Source organism: Prionailurus viverrinus, chromosome A1 (genome assembly GCF_022837055.1).
Source record: "Prionailurus viverrinus isolate Anna chromosome A1, UM_Priviv_1.0, whole genome shotgun sequence".
NCBI lineage: Eukaryota > Metazoa > Chordata > Mammalia > Carnivora > Felidae > Prionailurus > Prionailurus viverrinus.
Window position 1 is genome coordinate 79,561,901 of NC_062561.1, and position 16,893 is coordinate 79,578,793.

General features: G+C 47.8%; 1 protein-coding gene across 1 annotated transcript in view; it reads left to right on the forward strand.

Annotated features, from left to right (window-relative positions):
* Nucleotides 1–16,893, forward strand: part of MYO16 (myosin XVI) — a 611,926-nt gene that overhangs the window by 532,126 nt on the left and 62,907 nt on the right. Inside the window, exons 31-32 of the mRNA XM_047874837.1 lie at nucleotides 1,520–1,791; nucleotides 12,534–13,574. Of these exons, the coding sequence (XP_047730793.1) occupies nucleotides 1,520–1,791; nucleotides 12,534–13,574 (1,313 nt within the window). The remainder of the gene's footprint in view (nucleotides 1–1,519; nucleotides 1,792–12,533; nucleotides 13,575–16,893) is intronic.

Below are 16,893 nucleotides of genomic sequence, written 5' to 3' on the forward strand. Positions count from 1 at the left end.
CAAATGGGCATAATGGTATATTCTGTTTTCTGAAAGCAGAAAAGTAGTGAAATCAATGGTTGTATGTATTATATTGCCCTTAGTAATCTGTCACATTTTCTTCGCCAATACGGAAGGCTTGGGGGAAAGCTTTTGATTTTAAAGTTCACTTCGGATGCTGAGCTCGAAATAGAAATGTGGAGGCAACCTGGTCCTCCTCCAGTTTGTCACTCTTGCCTGTCTGTGAATGACGAGGACACCCGTGGCCCTCAGTCGCCCTCCCTGGGAGGGCAGGGACCTGGGTCCTAACTCGCCGTCGGGCAGATGTTTGTTTTTCCGCAGGAACTTGGCGCTATCTGGTTGTTTCCCGTCGAAAACGACTCCCCTTCGTCTTCAATGCCTATGTCAAATGATTTTTTATTAAAGATGAAATGGTGATGTGTCTCTCGCTAATTAGCTTCAAATATCTCAGTGATTAAATACTGAAAAAAATTCCCTTTGTACGGAAAACTGTAATTAAATATTACAGGGAAAACAAATTATTCACTGAGTGCCACTGAGTGCTAGCTTTCATCTTCAGCTAGTTCATTTTCTACATGGGTGTCTGGCTCTGCCTTGTGGTAGATCCCAGCCCGGCTGGTGCTCTGCCACACAAAGATATAATTACAAGAACAAATGCTCGGAGACTCCTTGTGAAATGAATGCATTGACATCTCACTAGTACATGATTACATTGACATGTGAAGCCAGAAGGAATTTTTTTTTTTTTTAGACCAGATAACTATTCATTTCATCTGACTCCCGGAATAATATTTATTATTTTCACGGCAGGCACTACACCACCACCCCAATTTCCCAATTTGATTACGTGTTCATTCGCCTGATGTAAAATTAAGGGAAGAAGGAATTTTTTTTTCTCTTGAGTTACTGGATCCCAGCGGCGGTTCGCTTGGCATTGGACAACCAGATGAAGTAACAGAACAAAAATAATAATTCTGCGCATAATGAAATGATTTGTTCACGGAGTTTACATGAGGGGAGAAGAAGGAAGGGGAGAGAGGGCGCGCGAGAGGAATGTAAACTTTTGACAGTTTTAAGTCAAGTATCTGCTTTTTGCCCACGGGCGATGATGAACTCCTTGCATTTGATGCATCAGTAACTCTCTATTAAGATGGATATTATCATCCCCGAAATTATCATTCAGATTGAAATTCTGGTTTTCTGACTTGCTTAATAATCAGAGTGTGAAAAATTCATTCAGGGAGTGCCTGATAGAAAACGGGGCGCTCCTTCAGAAGGGTTGCGTTTGTGTGAGATTTTGAAAAAGTCACCGTGATGCATCTCCCCCATGCTCATTCATCATAGAGCTGGGGCCGGAAGGCTGGGCCGCCCTCTCTGGATGCCGGGTTAACCAGAGTGCTACCCATGAATCCTCCGGCCGCGGTGTGATTGTGTCTGCTTGAGCGGGTTCATTGTTACCATCTGAATAATGCATCTGGGCCCCTCTGGTGGGGTGCTGTTTGTGTGTTGTTCCCCCAAGAGCCGAAGACAAGGGTGGACCCAGGCATTTCCAGTACACCTCCATCCCAGTACCCATGGCGGTGGATGGCCTGATCCAGTCTCTGGCCGGCCCGTCCACCCGGTCTCCTTCCCTGCACTCGGTGTCCAGCCTGGATGACAGCAGTGGCCTCCCGTCGCCGCGGAAACAGCCTCCACCCAAGCCAAAGAGGGACCCCACCACGCGGCTGAGCGCCTCCTACGAGGCCGTGAGCGCCTGCCTATGGGCAGCAGCAAGGGAGTCGGCCAGTGAAGGTCAGTGGCGAAGAGGAGGGGAGTACCTGTTTGGGGCCCCGATGTTCTGCCTTCCGGTGTCTGAGTGCCCACAGCAGTATCATTGCCCTAATATATTTTTAATAGAAATCCGTCCAGCTGTTGGCTTGCCAGCAGCTTCTTCATCATTAAATATAAATAATATGTATTCAGTTCTCTAAGCGTCTTAGGGAAAAGCCACTTAGATATCATTTCCTTACTTCCCGGCCCCACGTCAGCATCCTCGATGTCGGGGCTCTGACCGGAGTGTCTGTCCTAGTCTGCGTAGATGTTCACTGACCACAATCCTCAAAAAATTCATCAGGCTTCCCTATGACCACAATCTAATCAAAAATTAAGTCTGTTTTATCATGTGGAGAGTGAAACATTCAGGCAGAGGAGAATCCCACCACGGCAGAATTCAGTAGGCAGAACTTGGGGGGTCTAGCTGAGGGAAGTTTCTACGTTGGTGGCCTAGAAATATTTATGCAAGGAAAGGAGGAAGCCACGGTCTTTTCTCAGTGCAATCTCTCGTCGACTAGTTCATGGGCCTAGTGTTGCCTGATGATTAATTTTTACAATAGTGAAGCATAGAGGCAGCACCCCTTGACAGAACAGGTACTAATTCCACAGAGTTTATGTATCACCTACCGAAAGTTAGGCCCGTCGTCGGCCCATGGGGATACGTAATATAGGAAACAAACAATTATCTTTCCTTGTGGGGTTTACATTCTAGCATGGGAAGACACATGCTCAGCGCAATAAACAAGTAAATAGGTAAAGTCTGTTAGCAGATCACCGCTGCAGAGAAAAATAAACAGGGTAAGAGGTGATAGTGCCCGGGGTGGGGTGGGGTGTGAGATTCTGCATGAAATATCGAGTTAGATTTCACTAAGAAGTATCACCTGAACACAGGATGGATCACAATTCCTTCTGTTAAAAAATGAGCCCAGGATTCAAAGGCACAGCAAAACCACACGCTCATGTGTGGGAGCAGGTGGGTGACGCCATGGTGGGAAGACCGTGGGTCGGCGGCCACGAGCAATGAGAAGGCCCCAGTTATCTTCCCAGATGACTTTTTTTTTTTTTCGGTCACTTTAAGAAAGAATAGATCTTTAAGAGAATTTTTATTAAAGCCTAATCCCATTACTATTGTACTGTATGAGTCATGCCATGATCCTACGTAGGCGTCAGCGATGTGGGAGAAATTCCTAAGTCTGGGGAGAGGAGTGCAGGTGTGTTTCTCACGTCCGTGTGGCAAGAACAGCCACAAAAGGTGAAAATAGCGCTCCAGAGGGCCTCAGGAGGTCAGGCTTCGGTGGATGCAGATGTGAGCGCAGACACGGTGTTAGAACAGGAGGTGAAGGGCCACTGGCCTCTGATGTAGCCCACGGGCTGGAAGTGGCTGTAGACTGAGCACATGGTGAACGCATTCCCTGGAAAAGGGGAACACATCCCGTTTCCGTCCTTACTTGGGGACCTCTGCGCAGGATTTACAGGGTGGAGCTGAAACAGGTGTGCTGAGATGAGAAGAAGGATCCCTTTGGCTTTATTGGAAGAGGAAGATTAGCGCCCAACAAGCTAACACTAACGAGACAAGGAGAAAGGGAAATAGACTAGGATAGCATCAGAAGTTCGAAGCAACATGAAACGAGGTTGAACACTGCCGTGTATGTGAGACGGCTCCCTGCCCAGATTCCAACACCGCACACAGGTTCTGTGACTCTGAGTAAGTCAGCTGCAGAGTAGTCTGTAACCTCTAGAAAGTTCTGTGCGTGCACATTACAAACCACTGCTCTGCGCTTCAGGGTCTGGAGTCGTCAGGTGCCCACCAGGCACATCGCCATGAAGGGTGAGAAAATGTTGGGGATGGGGTAAAAAAATGTCTATTAAAAAATGGTTACTCAAGAACCATAGGAGAGAAAAATATATAAAAAAGAAGATGACAGAATAAAAGATTAATGGAGAGGAAAGAGAAAGGCCACACGGTCAGCCTCTGAAATTCCTACTCCTGTGGGAGTCACCAGGCTCTTAAGTCTCACTTAAGAGATTGCAGGATTTTTATGTAAAACGTTAAGTCCTTGGATCCCAATTCCAGCGGGCATGTGACTAAGGCACTTGTCGGGGTCTCCCCCGCTGATCACATCCCCATGAACTGGCATTTTGGAGGCCACTCCCTAAGGCAGTGTTTTGATGGCTGTCACATTATTTGTCCCCTCTTACAAGATTCTTAATGTGGACTTTATGACCACCGCTCATCTCCTGCGGTTGAAGATGAACTCCTTTCATCGAACCTGCTGATTGGATTGGCCAGGTGTGCCGGCTGGTTTTTGTAGGATCAGGAGTCGGGGGCCAGTGCGGGGGCCCAGGCACCTGGGTCTCCAGTCCGTAACTGTAATGGTGGCCACACCCTCCAGAGATAAACCTGCCGCGCACAGGGGTTCTGGCCCCGTTTATGCATTTGTGACAGGAGCTGGAGGGGGCCAGTCCAGACGCCCCTAGCTCTTTGTGGCTCTTTCCATTTAAATTCAGTGAAATTTCAAACTCAGTTCCTCAGTCATGAGTCACACTGCACGGTGTGGATTCTCCCATCATCATAGAAACTTCTGTCAGACAGCATTGATTCCACGCGCCTCGTGTGTGTACCATGAGGACAACGCTGGGTTCTTTTGCACCTAGTAATATGTCACAAAATCATCTTTCTGCAGAAGACAGGAAGGAACTCGGATTGCTATATAAAACGCTCTGTGAACCTTGGTTTCACAAGAAAAGGACCACAACTAGTCACGTTCTTACCCGAGTCATTCCTTTTGGCCTACCAAAAACTCGACAAGTCAGCTCAGAGGGTCCTTTGGTAAAGGGGAACTGCTGGAAAATGAGAGCCAAGAATCTTAGAGAAACGAATGATCAGGTTACATTCAAGCTTGTGCCCAGGCCTGTTCTTTTTTTTTTTTTTAATTTTTTTTTTCAACGTTTATTTATTTTTGGGACAGAGAGAGACAGAGCATGAACGGGGGAGGGGCAGAGAGAGAGGGAGACACAGAATCGGAAACAGGCTCCAGGCTCCGAGCCATCAGCCCAGAGCCCAACGCGGGGCTCGAACTCCCGGACTGCGAGATCGTGACCTGGCTGAAGTCGGACGCTTAACCGACTGCGCCACCCAGGCGCCCCCCAGGCCTGTTCTTATTAACACATGCCTCTCCTATAGGTTTGCCCCCAGTCACCACAGCCAATATACAGGGAGGCACTGGAGAGGGCTCACTTTTTTCACCACCTTTGTGCCTGGAAAGCATGAAGCAGTTTGATAAGCCCAGGAAATGTTGACACCTGTGCACAAGCTATTAGCAAGCTCGAGCCAACTATTTGCAAGTCGAGTTGACCTTGAGACAACGCAGTTTGGAGCTGCGTGGGTCCACTTATGCGTGGAATGTTTTTCCGTACAGTACAACCCTGAAAATGTATTTTCTCTTCCTTCTGATTTTCTTACTAACGTTTTTTTTTTCACTTGTCTTTTAAGTAGTCATAATAGAGAAAAATTTTATTAGCTTACTTTAGGTGAAGGAAAACCATTAGGCTGAATTCTCAGATTATTTTATAACAAGAGGATAAGATTAACATTGGTATAAAATTCAAACTGCTTAGTAATGTTTCCTTTTCGCTAGCTTGCTTTATTGTAAGACTACAGTACGCCTAAGACATTTGCAAAATATGTGTTAGTCGAATGTTTATGTTATCAGTAAGGCGGCTGCAACAGTATGCTATTTAGGAGTAAAGTTTAGGGACAGTCAAAAGTTATATGCAGATTTTCAACTGCGCGGGGGGTGGGGGGTGAGGGGGTGTGGTAGTCCTACCTGCCTGCATTGTTCAACTGTGCTATTTTTTAAAAGCCTGGGGTTGTTCTTTGCAAACAGTAACTAGGAAGGAAAACAGCAGCCCATTCCTTAGAAATAATACCTTGAGGAATCCATAATTTTTAAAAGCAAATCCTGCCTAACTCCATTCTCAATAAGGCAACTTATATGCATAGATATAAGAGTTCATCTTTGACTTAACTTGGAAGTAACATTTTATCAATTTTCTTTTTTCACTATCTTGTTTACATCTTTATTCTAGAATAGCCCTTGGCACACATTAGGCACTGAATACGTACTCAGTGAACAATTTGATTCTTATTGATAAATCAAAATGAGCACAATTTGGCCAGGTTCAAATTTTACCCTTGGGATTTGTTGAATTCGGACTGTCAGTGTATTTTTCACAGAAGCCCCTTGATTCTGTTTTGCTGTTCCATGAAATTTGACAGAAATCAGGTATTCCGTGAACGCCATCCTGGGAATATGTCACTGGATATAGAAGAACGGGATTGCGGATTTCACAACTTATGGACACATTTGTCCATTCAACACATAGTAATTCAGTATATTCCATGATCTGGCTCCCCCAGAGGGCCACAGAGACCAGTGGGGGAGATAAATGGACAAACAGATTATGAGATAGAGTAACAGCAAAAACAGCAGATGGTGTGGAGTGCGAAGCAAGGGGGCTGACCCTTGCTGGAGAGTGGGGAGGGGTCGGGAAGGACCTTAAGTGACATTACGCATGTGGGGTGCAGACCAATGGGTAAGATGGGTTAACGGCAAAGGTTACGGACTCCTCCCACTGAAAAAAAATGTTATAACAAGGTCACAATATATCACGGCTCAGGGGAGGCCCCGTTTGTTTTTGTTTTTTGTTTTTTCCTTTTTCCAATTTGTAGCTGGTTGTAAATTGATGCTACATTCACTCATGTATGCAGCTAGTCTGGACATCTTTTATGTCCAAGGTCCCGTACTAAGCATTAAGTTTCCTCTGACCCTAGGCAAAATCACACTGGAAGGATTGGAATACAGTGGATATGTACACACACACAGAGGCAAATATTTTCTTGATGAACAAGCTTCTCGTTCATTTTTTTCTCATAGATTAAATATGTAGGTCCTTGGCTTTCAGTGAGAATAGAGCCAAATAACTTGTGTCCTGGGCAAAATGGCAACTTAAAAGCCACCGACATGCCTTAGCAAACCCTCAAAGGGCAAGTATTCTGTCTACGATCATTCTTATCTCCTAATGGAACCTAAAAATGACATAAGTCCCTAGATCACTGCACAGTAGCTCAGATAAGAGTCAAGTTTGAGAATACAGGGTTTAACACTTAAGCTACTGTTAGGACACCAGGATTTGCCCTACAGGTGTCCTTTGACCGTGAAATATTACTCCCTGACCGCATCTTGATGGAGTCACAGGTGTTTTCTCCATAAATCTTAAGACTAAACAATTGTTAAGAAAATTCTTTTTTTAAACAAAATTCTTAACAGAAATTCACTTTTCATAATCCTTACATCCATATTTGCAAACGAACTATTAGCAAGCCTTTGTGTGAACACGCGTGCGCACACATACACACACACACAGCCATAAAATCAAATGAGACTTTAATACTCCAACTGTGGATTTCTAATTATAGTTTATGAAGACCAAAGCTTTCCAGGTCTCACCCCCAAAGAATCAAATTCAGTAGTTACGGGGTGGGGCAGGCAAATGCATTGTCTGCATTCTCAGTAAAGCACCCCAGGTCGTCTGGTGCTGCCGAAGCCCAGCCCACACTCCACGGAAGCCGGCCGGTCACTCATGGTTAATTTCTGGTTGTGTAGCAAGTAAGACGACGATGACCATAGAAGCTGGCCCTTACTCAGTGTCTATTAGGTGCTGGGCATTATTCTAAGCATCTTCAATCTTTACAGCTACCCAGTGGAGTGGCGCCATCACTGTGACCCTTTTGTGGTTGAGAACATTGAGTCGGGGAGCGGTGGTAATATAACCTGTCCCTTGTCACACATCCATGCTCTGGACCCAGGCAGTGGGGCCTTGGAGGCCAGCCTTTCTATTGCCTCCAAATAAGCCATGCTACTTCTATTTATAACAGTTTAATACAAAAACAAAATGAAACAAAAAAAACAACAACAACATTCTATCTGCATCAAAAGCAAACCTTGAGGGAATGTATCAGTTATCTGTTGTTGTTTAACAGCTCATCCAAAACATAGGGATTTATATACAATGCAGTCATTTAATGCTAGTGCTTGGATTGTGGGTGTTCACTGGGCTCCTCTGGGTGGTTCTCAGTCAAGGTCCCTTGTGCAGCTGCAGGTCGTGGCTGGTGGCTGGAATCACCCGAAAGCCGGTCACTTGCACTTCTGGTGCCTCTGCCGTGTTAAGGACTAGGACTCCTTGAGCATCTCTGTCTCAAGATGGTCTCTCCACGTGGTGTGTGCAGCATGACGGCTTGAGGGTACCTGGATGTCATATGTAGAGAATCAGTGTGGCAAAGGCTCATAGGCTCCAGGAAGAGAGCACCAGGCAGCCCTGGTGGTCGTGCATCTCGTGTTCACCAGCTTCCACCTGTCAGGCAGTCCCAAGGGTGCATCCGGGTTGAAGAAGGAGAAACAGTCTCCGAGTCTTGATAGGACTAGAAACACTATTGTGGCCAATTTGGGGGAAATTCAGTTCCATTCCACCCACTGGACAAAACAATTCACACCCTTCCCGCATCTGAAATGCACTCACTCCTCCTCCAAACTCCCCAAAGCCTCATCCCCTCACCCCTACCAGGGCCAGACCCAAAGTCCCCACCTCATCCATCTCTGCCAGACCCTGGTGTCCCGGGCTCAGGGACAGCTGCTTAGCCAGGCAGCTCTTCCAGGATGCCCCCTTCTATCTGAAGACAGGTTCTCTATTCCTTACGGGGAGTACCTGGAGGGATGGGTGTGGATGCCCTTGACTGGAGCGGGGAGTTTGGGAGGCACGAGGCACTTCTGCATGACACCTGGGCATGTGATGTGCCTATAGAATTTAGTCCTATGCCTGGAAATGATTTTTTGTGACTCTTAGGTCCATGTTCTGCAGTCTTGGCTCACCTTCGATTTATAATTCCTGATCCACAAGAGGCATCTTATTTGGGGCTCTCAGCCTGCTTTCTGCTCATAAAATTTTGAGGCACCAGAACTTTACATTTTGTAACGCTTCTGCTCCTTTCAGTGCACGCTGATACAATTCCCTTAAAAGCTTTGTGAGTTTCTTGTGAGTCGGTTTCTAATCCACTCCACTAGTGAAAAGCCACAGCCACTAACTTTTTTGAGACAATCTCTTCTCTACTCTGTGCTCTCTCCAGGAGTTCTGTGGGGCAAAGCTCTCAGTGTTCTTACAAGTCCTGTGGTCTTGCTGCTTTGGAAGGGTGCGTGAGGCCCTAATTTAAATCTTTCTGAGGTCTTAACAAAGGGTCGCAAAGCCATGATCTTGGCCCCATGTTTGTTTTTCCTGGAAACGGCCCAGATTTCATCTCTGCTTGGAAGTTACTTCTTCACTTGGGAATTATTTGCCATCTGGACAGCCTGGCAGTGAAGAGCCATGTTATTTTCAAGCCCAGAAAGCCCTGGCTCCTTTATAGTTACTAGTTCTTTCTTTAGCTTATGTCTTTACTCTCACATTTTACTAGAGGAAGCTAGAATAATCCAGAAGGCAGCTTTCGCACTCTGCCTGCAGCCCTCCTTCGCTAGATCACCCACCTCCCAGAGCATGGTTTCTATTTTCCACACCACCACAGGTGACAGTGCTGCTGACCCTTCCGTGGTGGCATAAAAAGGGCTGTGCTTCCTCCAGGTTCCAGAATTTCTCCCTCCCCTTGAAGCCTCACCAAGAGCACTCTTAAGGATCACCATGCTTCTGCTAACATGCTCTTCAAGGATCCTCCAATTTTCCAAAGCCACTGGCACACTTTTCAAGTAATTTCATAGTAGCACCCTCCAGGTACCGATATCTACATTAGCTTTCTATTGCCATATAACAAACCTCTCCAAAATCCAGTGGCTTAAAATAACAAGCATGATGTTGTTCTCTCTCAGCAGCTGGCTGGGCTCAGCAAAGCCACCTCCTGGTTCTGCCACAGCTGTGGTGAGATGGTGGCTGGTGTGGAATCATCAGAAGACTCAGTTCACTAGATATTTCTGGTGTCTAGGCTGGGGAAACCCAGACAGCTGAGGGCCCCAGCGGATGGGGTCCCGTGGTATTTCTTTCATCTCTGTGGCCTCTCCACACATGTGCTCCACAGCAGGGCTGCTCCAGGGTAGACAGATGTCATGCATAAAGATCAGGGCCCCCAAGATGTGTCCCAAGGGTGCAAGAGCCAGACAGAAGCTGTACTGCCCATGATCCAGCCTCACAAGGCAGGTGGCTTCCCCTTTGTCATAGTTTATTCATCAGGGGCAGGCAGTCACAGAGGCCCTCCTGGCTTCCAGGTTCTGGAAGAGCATGTGGGGTTGAAAATACCACTGAAGCCAGTTTTGGCAAATACAATCTGCCACAAATCCTTTAAATTATTCAAATCTTTGGAACAATTCTATAATACTAATGTTAAAAATGTGTTTGGTTCATTAGCTTTCTAGAAGCTTATGAGCTGCTGTGTTTTAGCACATTGAAAGCCTTTGGAATAATGCTCACGAATTACGGAGTTACGCATGTTTGGTATTTTCTGCTCTTAAAAGTTGGCTGCTTTGGGGAACCCTGTATAATACTGGCTTACAAACATGTCAAGTGGGTTGGAAAATTAATTTTGTTCTTTTCCTTTCTCATTTCGATTCCCCCCCCCCAATTTGGTCCATGATTACAGTGTGCCAGAGCACGAGCTGGCCACTTCACATACAATATCTCTCCTTTTTATTCCTCTGAGATAATTACTGACATCATCATTGTGTGTGTGACTCTACTGGGGCTTAGAGAGACTTGCCCATGACCTCCTTGAAGTTCACAGCTGGCACCTTGCCATCCCCCCCCCCCCACACACACACACGTACACACACATGCACGTGCGCACACACACACACAGTTCTCTGACCACTTATTGTGACCTGTTGTTCCTGGTCCTGGCATGTAGCACATTCCAACGTGTGAGCATATTTACTTGTCTGTTTCTACTGTTTGTATTGTCTGCACCTCCCACCAGGGCAGAAGAAGGTAGGGAACATTTTGTCCGTGTTCACAAATGTGTCTCAGTCAGTGCTGCTGGAATGCAGGACAAATTGAATGACTGCAGGAAGGAGAGAACACACCGGGACCTAAATCCACTGTCCATACGTGCATGTGACAGAAAACCTGGCTGCTTTGAACAGCTCAGGAACTCAGCAGAATTAGCTGTGCTTCTATGAAGGATTCCTTCAGGGGAATAAAAGACCACATTAATCAAATAGTTCAAGATTTTTGAGAACTTTTGCTATTTCAGCAACACTGTCCGCAGTTTTTTTAAAATTAACATCTCGGTTTCCAGAGCCATTATAGTGAACAAGAACACGATTACAATGTATAGTAAAAATATGTTTTAAAAAGTTTTTTGGGGAAGTTTTTCGTTTCTTTTAGGTCTATTTATTTTTTCTGAGAGAGAGAGAGCGGGTGCACACACACATGCACGCATAAGCGGGGGAGGGGCAGAGAGGAGGGACAGAATCCCAAACAGGCTCCACGCCGTGAGTACAGAGGCAGATGTGAGCCTGGAACTCACAAACTGTGAGAACTCACAAATCTGAGGCAAGATCCAGACGGGTGCTGAACTGACTGAACCACCCAGGCACCCCTGGAATTTTTAAAAATTAGCCTTTAATAAATGTTGGGGTCATATTTAAATAGTTTTTCTTCTTCGTTCATTGTTTTTCTAAATATCTCCTGTTTCAACAAGAAGTTTCTGCCTCAGGGGGCGGGGCGCCTGGGTGGCTCAGTCGTTGGGCTTATGACTTGGGCTCAGGTCATGATCTCGCAGTTCGTGGGTTTGAGCCCCGTGTAGGGCTCTGTGCTGACAGCTCAGAGGCCGGAACCTGCTTTGGATTCTGTGTCTCCCTCTCTCTCTGCCCCTCTCCTGCTCATGCTGTCTCCCCTCGCCCCTCAAAAATAAATGTTAAAAAATATTGAAATAATTTTAAAAAATAAGAAGTTTCCATCTTAGATGTTGTTTTTGTTTTTGTGTTTTTACCTTCTATTTTTTTTTTAAGTGATCTCTAAGCCCAGCGTGGGGCCCAAACCCTGACCCCTGAGATCAAGAGGCCCAGGCTCTTCTTGAGCCAGCCCGGCACCCCCTTCCACTTAGAAGTTCCTAGTGAAATGTTGTATCTTGATTCCCGATAAATACGTGCTTCTGTTAAGGATTCAAATATACCGGTTAATTGTAAAACTCACCCTTGGCATCTTTTTTAGAAAGTCCTTTCTAAGAAAGTAATCTCCCCAGGACATGTTGGTGTTTTGTCGCCAGTATACCATTCACAAGGAGCCGAGGCCTTTCCTACAGGAAGCATCCATATGCCACTAACTAGCCAAGGTCCCTGCCGGCCCTGGGGAGGGTCGGTTCAGTCCATACTTACTTCACAGCTGTATCAGGCCCGAGGAGTGCAGGCAGAGTATGTTCCAGAAAGCAGATCTGAAAGGCCCTCCCCAGGGCTTCACCCTTCCCCTGTGCAGGTGGCTGACCATCCCGGGCCACCTCGCTGCCCACCTGACGCCTTCCTCAACCAGTACACTTGGCCTCCAGCTGCGGGGTCTGGATAGGTCTCCTCGCTGGGAGTCCAGGGCTCTGGAGGGCGGAGGGAGGCAGGCGGGGTGCTCGCGGTGGGACCCCGGGGCAAGGAGGGGGCCTGGCTGACACCTGCGTCCCTCTCCTGTGCCCCCTCCAGCTCTGACCCGGCCCAGGCCGCACAGCGACGACTACAGCACCATGAAGAAGATTCCTCCCCGCAAGCCCAAGCGCAGCCCCAACACCAAGCTCAGCGGCTCCTCCGAGGAGATCGCGGGCGCGCGGCGCAGAGGCGGCCCGAGGTGCGCGCTCGGGGTCCCCGCGCCCCCCGCGCCCCCCGCGCGCGCCCCGCCCGAGCCCGAGCCCGAGCCCGTGTACATCGAGATGCTGGGCCGCGCCGGCAGCCCTGAGCAGGCCGAGGCCGTGTACGAGGAGATGAAGTACTTCGCGCCCCCCGAGGCGTCTGCGTCGCCCCCAGCTCTGCCCAGTGACAGTCGGAACCCCGTCCCCGGGGAGGAGGGCGACGGGGGCTGCCCGGCCGCCGGGTCCTGCAGAGACGCGTGCGACATCCCGGCCCCTTTCCCCAACCTGCTCCCTCACCGCCCCCCGCTCCTGGTGTTCCCCCCGACCCCCATCACCTGCTCCCCGGCATCCGACGAGTCGCCCTTGACGCCGCTGGAGGTGAAGAAGCTGCCGGTGCTGGAGACCAACCTCAAGTACCCCGTGCAAGCCGAAGGCTCTAGCCCGCTGTCCCCGCAGCACGCCAGGAACCCCAAGAGCGACGGGGATGGGCCCGCGTCCCCCGGCCCGCCCGCGCCCGGCGGCTCGCCCCCCACGCCGCCGCCTCCCCCCGCGCCCCCGACCCCCCGGCCGCCCACGCACTTCGCCTTCCCCCCGGAGCCCGTGGGCGCCGCGGCCCGAGCGACAGCCGTCCCCGACGCACCCAGGGCGCACCAGCCGCCCCACTCTGCGCCCGCGGGGGGCGCGTGCAGCTCTCTCCCCAAGGCCCCCTACTCCCCCGGGAGGGCCGCCAGGCCCGAGCACCGCAAAGCCAGCGCCAGCCCGTCCTCCCCGGTGCCCTACAGCCCCCCGAACTGCAGAGCCCTCAGCAGCCCCCTGGACGAGCTGACCAGCCTCTTCAACTCCGGAAGGAGCTTGCTACGCAAGTCGGCGGCTGGGAGGAGAATCAGGGACCCCGAAGGTAGGCGGAGAGGAGAATCGGGGACCCCGGAGGTAGGCGGGGAGGAGAATCGGGGACCCCGGAGGTAGGCGGAGAGGAACCCGCAGGGAGGAGAATCGGGGACCCCGAAGGCAGGCAAAAGAGGAACCCGTGCCGGGGTGCGTAGCACACGGGTGTGCATCTCCGCCTCGGGGTCCGCGTGCCTGCACACGCGCACATCCTTGTCTGTTGCTTAAACACGGCTTCGGGGGACCGAGTGGCCATTCCGAGCAGATGCCCACTTAAAAACATTTTGTGCAGCCAATGTGGTCAAGGGGGTAAGAATATTTCCATTCTGCACATAAAGCCTTGTGATATGAAAATACATAGTGCCAAAACTGGGCTCAGCAAAGTCTAGTGACTTCAAGGTGTTAGAGCAAGACTGAGCTTGAGCTGGTGCTCTTTTCTCTAATAATATGCTGCGTGATAACCCGGAAGTGGTATTTTTGTAGCATCACATTGCCGATTCCCGCTGCATTCACAGCTCACGACGAGTGCCCGAGTGTCCTGGGCGGAGGTGACTCCACGTGACCACCTGTCCATTCACAACCTTAGACTGCATACTGCTCACCTGTGTATTGCTTCAGATGAATCATTTTTCTTCGGTTCGAGTACCACCCCAGGGACATCTTAACACGGTTCTGTTAACACCTGTATCTTCTCATTGAGTAACTCACCCTAGAGGGGGGTTTGCACTGACCATCCATGCACTCTGGCGGGCACAACACCTGACCTGAGCCCAAGTCGAAAGTTGGATGTTTAAAGGACTGAGCCACCCAGGCCCCCCTCCCCCCGAGGAACAGATCTCATAATAATCGCAACTAATGTATTCATCTTCCAAAAAACATTCTAAGGCTTTTATACAAAACCAAAATATTTCCCAATGTGTTGTATCTTAAGGAAGAAATACGTTCATATCTTCTGTCTAAGGAAGTTGTAACAGGTCCCTTTTGTCATAATGCCATCGATACCCACCCCTCCAGGTAAATGGCAAACCATTAACATCCTAGCTTTACAGACTGAGATGGGAAACTTCAAGGTGAAGAGGTTAAATGCCTTCTTCGGGTCAAGTGGTAGGAGTGGGAATAAAATGTTGACATTTTATGGACACGCGAACCTGCTGTGTCTCCAAAAGAAAATATATAAACATGTTAGCTTTCATCATTTGATTAGGAAAATTACTTTTCTGTTCAGGAATATTACAAAAACTCTAAAATATTTAGAAAGCAATCTGAGTAAGTGACAAGTAGATCAAGGTAGGAATACTTAGCAAATGACTCAATAAGTTACTCCCTCTTCATTTTTCAAAAAAAATATGCAAATTGTTTTGCTAACAATTTAAGGATAGGCCCATTAAAAAATGAAATTATCCTTGTAGGTAGAGGAAAGTTTGAATTTCATGAGTCATATATTGTATTCGAAGGAACAAAATGGAATCTAAGAGCAAAGCATTAAAGGAACAAATTAATATTTGCTTTTAGAACTAAAAGTTAATTAAAACCACATACAGCTCATTTTACTGGAGTTAGGAATTGGGTGAATTCTTCTTGACTTGATTGACAAAAGTGAAGTGAATGGATTTCTAGACACAATTGGTCTTCTGGAAATCTCTGAGCTGAGGACTCAGCATAGTGAGAGGTATAGTGAGGCCTCCAGCGTGGTGTGTGAATTTGCTAATTATATTTCCCTGCGGTGGCATGAACCAGTATTTGAGAACACATATCAAAACCTCAAGTATGGGGCACCTGGGTGGCTCAGTCGGTTAAGCGTCCAACTTCAGCTCAAGTCATGATCTCACGGCTTGTGGGTTTGAGCCCCACGTCAGCCTCTGTGCTGACAGCTCGGAACCTGGAGCCTGCTTTGGATTCTGTGGTCTCCCTCTCTCAAAAAGAAATAAAAGCATTTAAAAAAATTCAAAAACCCTCAAGTACAACACTGTTAGTGCAAGCCTAAAGTTACAAAATATCTATTTTTCTACCGTGCGCTTTTACAAAACACTCTTAATTTGAAAAAAAAATAGCTTGAGCCATTTACGACTTTCTCATAAACACATGAATTGGCAGCTTCTGTGCAAACACCATAGTTTTCATAACCGAAAACTTAGCAATATGAGACCAGGTCATCCCCTCACACCAGATTCCAGGAGTTCCACCTACAACGGTTGAGAACTGGGTAGTTCTTGATGGTCTGTGATGTGGGAAATAGCTTGGCACGTTTGCATGGCATGTCCTCATGGGATCTTACAGGTTATTCTTGCAGAATAAAAGAGACAAAAGATAAGATGCGGAAGAGAAAAGTTTTTCGTGCTGGCACTAATCACTAGAGCTGCTACGTGATGATTAAGGTTTACACAATTTGATCCTGAAGTCAGTAATCCATTTTCTTCTGAATGAATTGAATGGCTGTTATTAATGATTTACTATAGTCTTGGGACTTCTTCCCTTTAAGGTTTTAAATCTTTTCCTTTACCCTCTTTATATTTAAAGATATCCGTATTTTCACCTGAAATGGCTTTCTTACCAGATAATCCAGTGGGTGGCTAATTCACCCTCCAGGCACCTGAATTAATTACCCTCATCTCTTGCGGTTGTGGTCTGGGGAAATTGTTCCGCCGATTTTGCAGAAGCGTTGGAAATATTCCCCTCGCTTCTTTGGAAAGTGACCTTGAGGAGATTACATTAGTAATCATTAGTACCCCGCTCTGGGCATCTCCAGTTAAAATATCAAGTACAATGAGTCCTGTGTAGTAACGAAGTCCTACCGTGTATAATTCTGCTCCATCACTGCTCCGCAGACTTAGATGTAGGATTTCACAAACATGATCTTCCTCAAAACAGTTCACGTTCTGTTGACTAGTGGGCGTGCGATCTGAGATGTGCAAAGTCACTCAGACGCTAAGAGAGCAGGATGCACATCCAGACAGAAGGGTGGGGGTGGCGATGAACCCATAGCCCGAGAGGAATGATATTAGCAGTGAGTGGTTGTAGTGCTTGCCCTGTAGTTACCGTTTTAATAACCCAGTTAATTTTCCGGAGATGAAGAGATGTCTGCTGCTATTATCTCCATTGCACAGATGGGAAACTTAAGGCACAGAGAGGAACCCCCTTGCCCTGCGCCCATCCATCTGGGAGAGAGACATCGACATGCCTTGAGCACACAGCGATTCTGCACCACCACCACCCCCATCACCCACCAGGGCAATTCTCTTACCTACCTCTTGTCTTTAAGACAGGTTTTGAAAGTTCACATTTGCTTACCTGAGGCGCAGCAGGTGGGAGCCATATGGTTGGGGTAGAGAAAG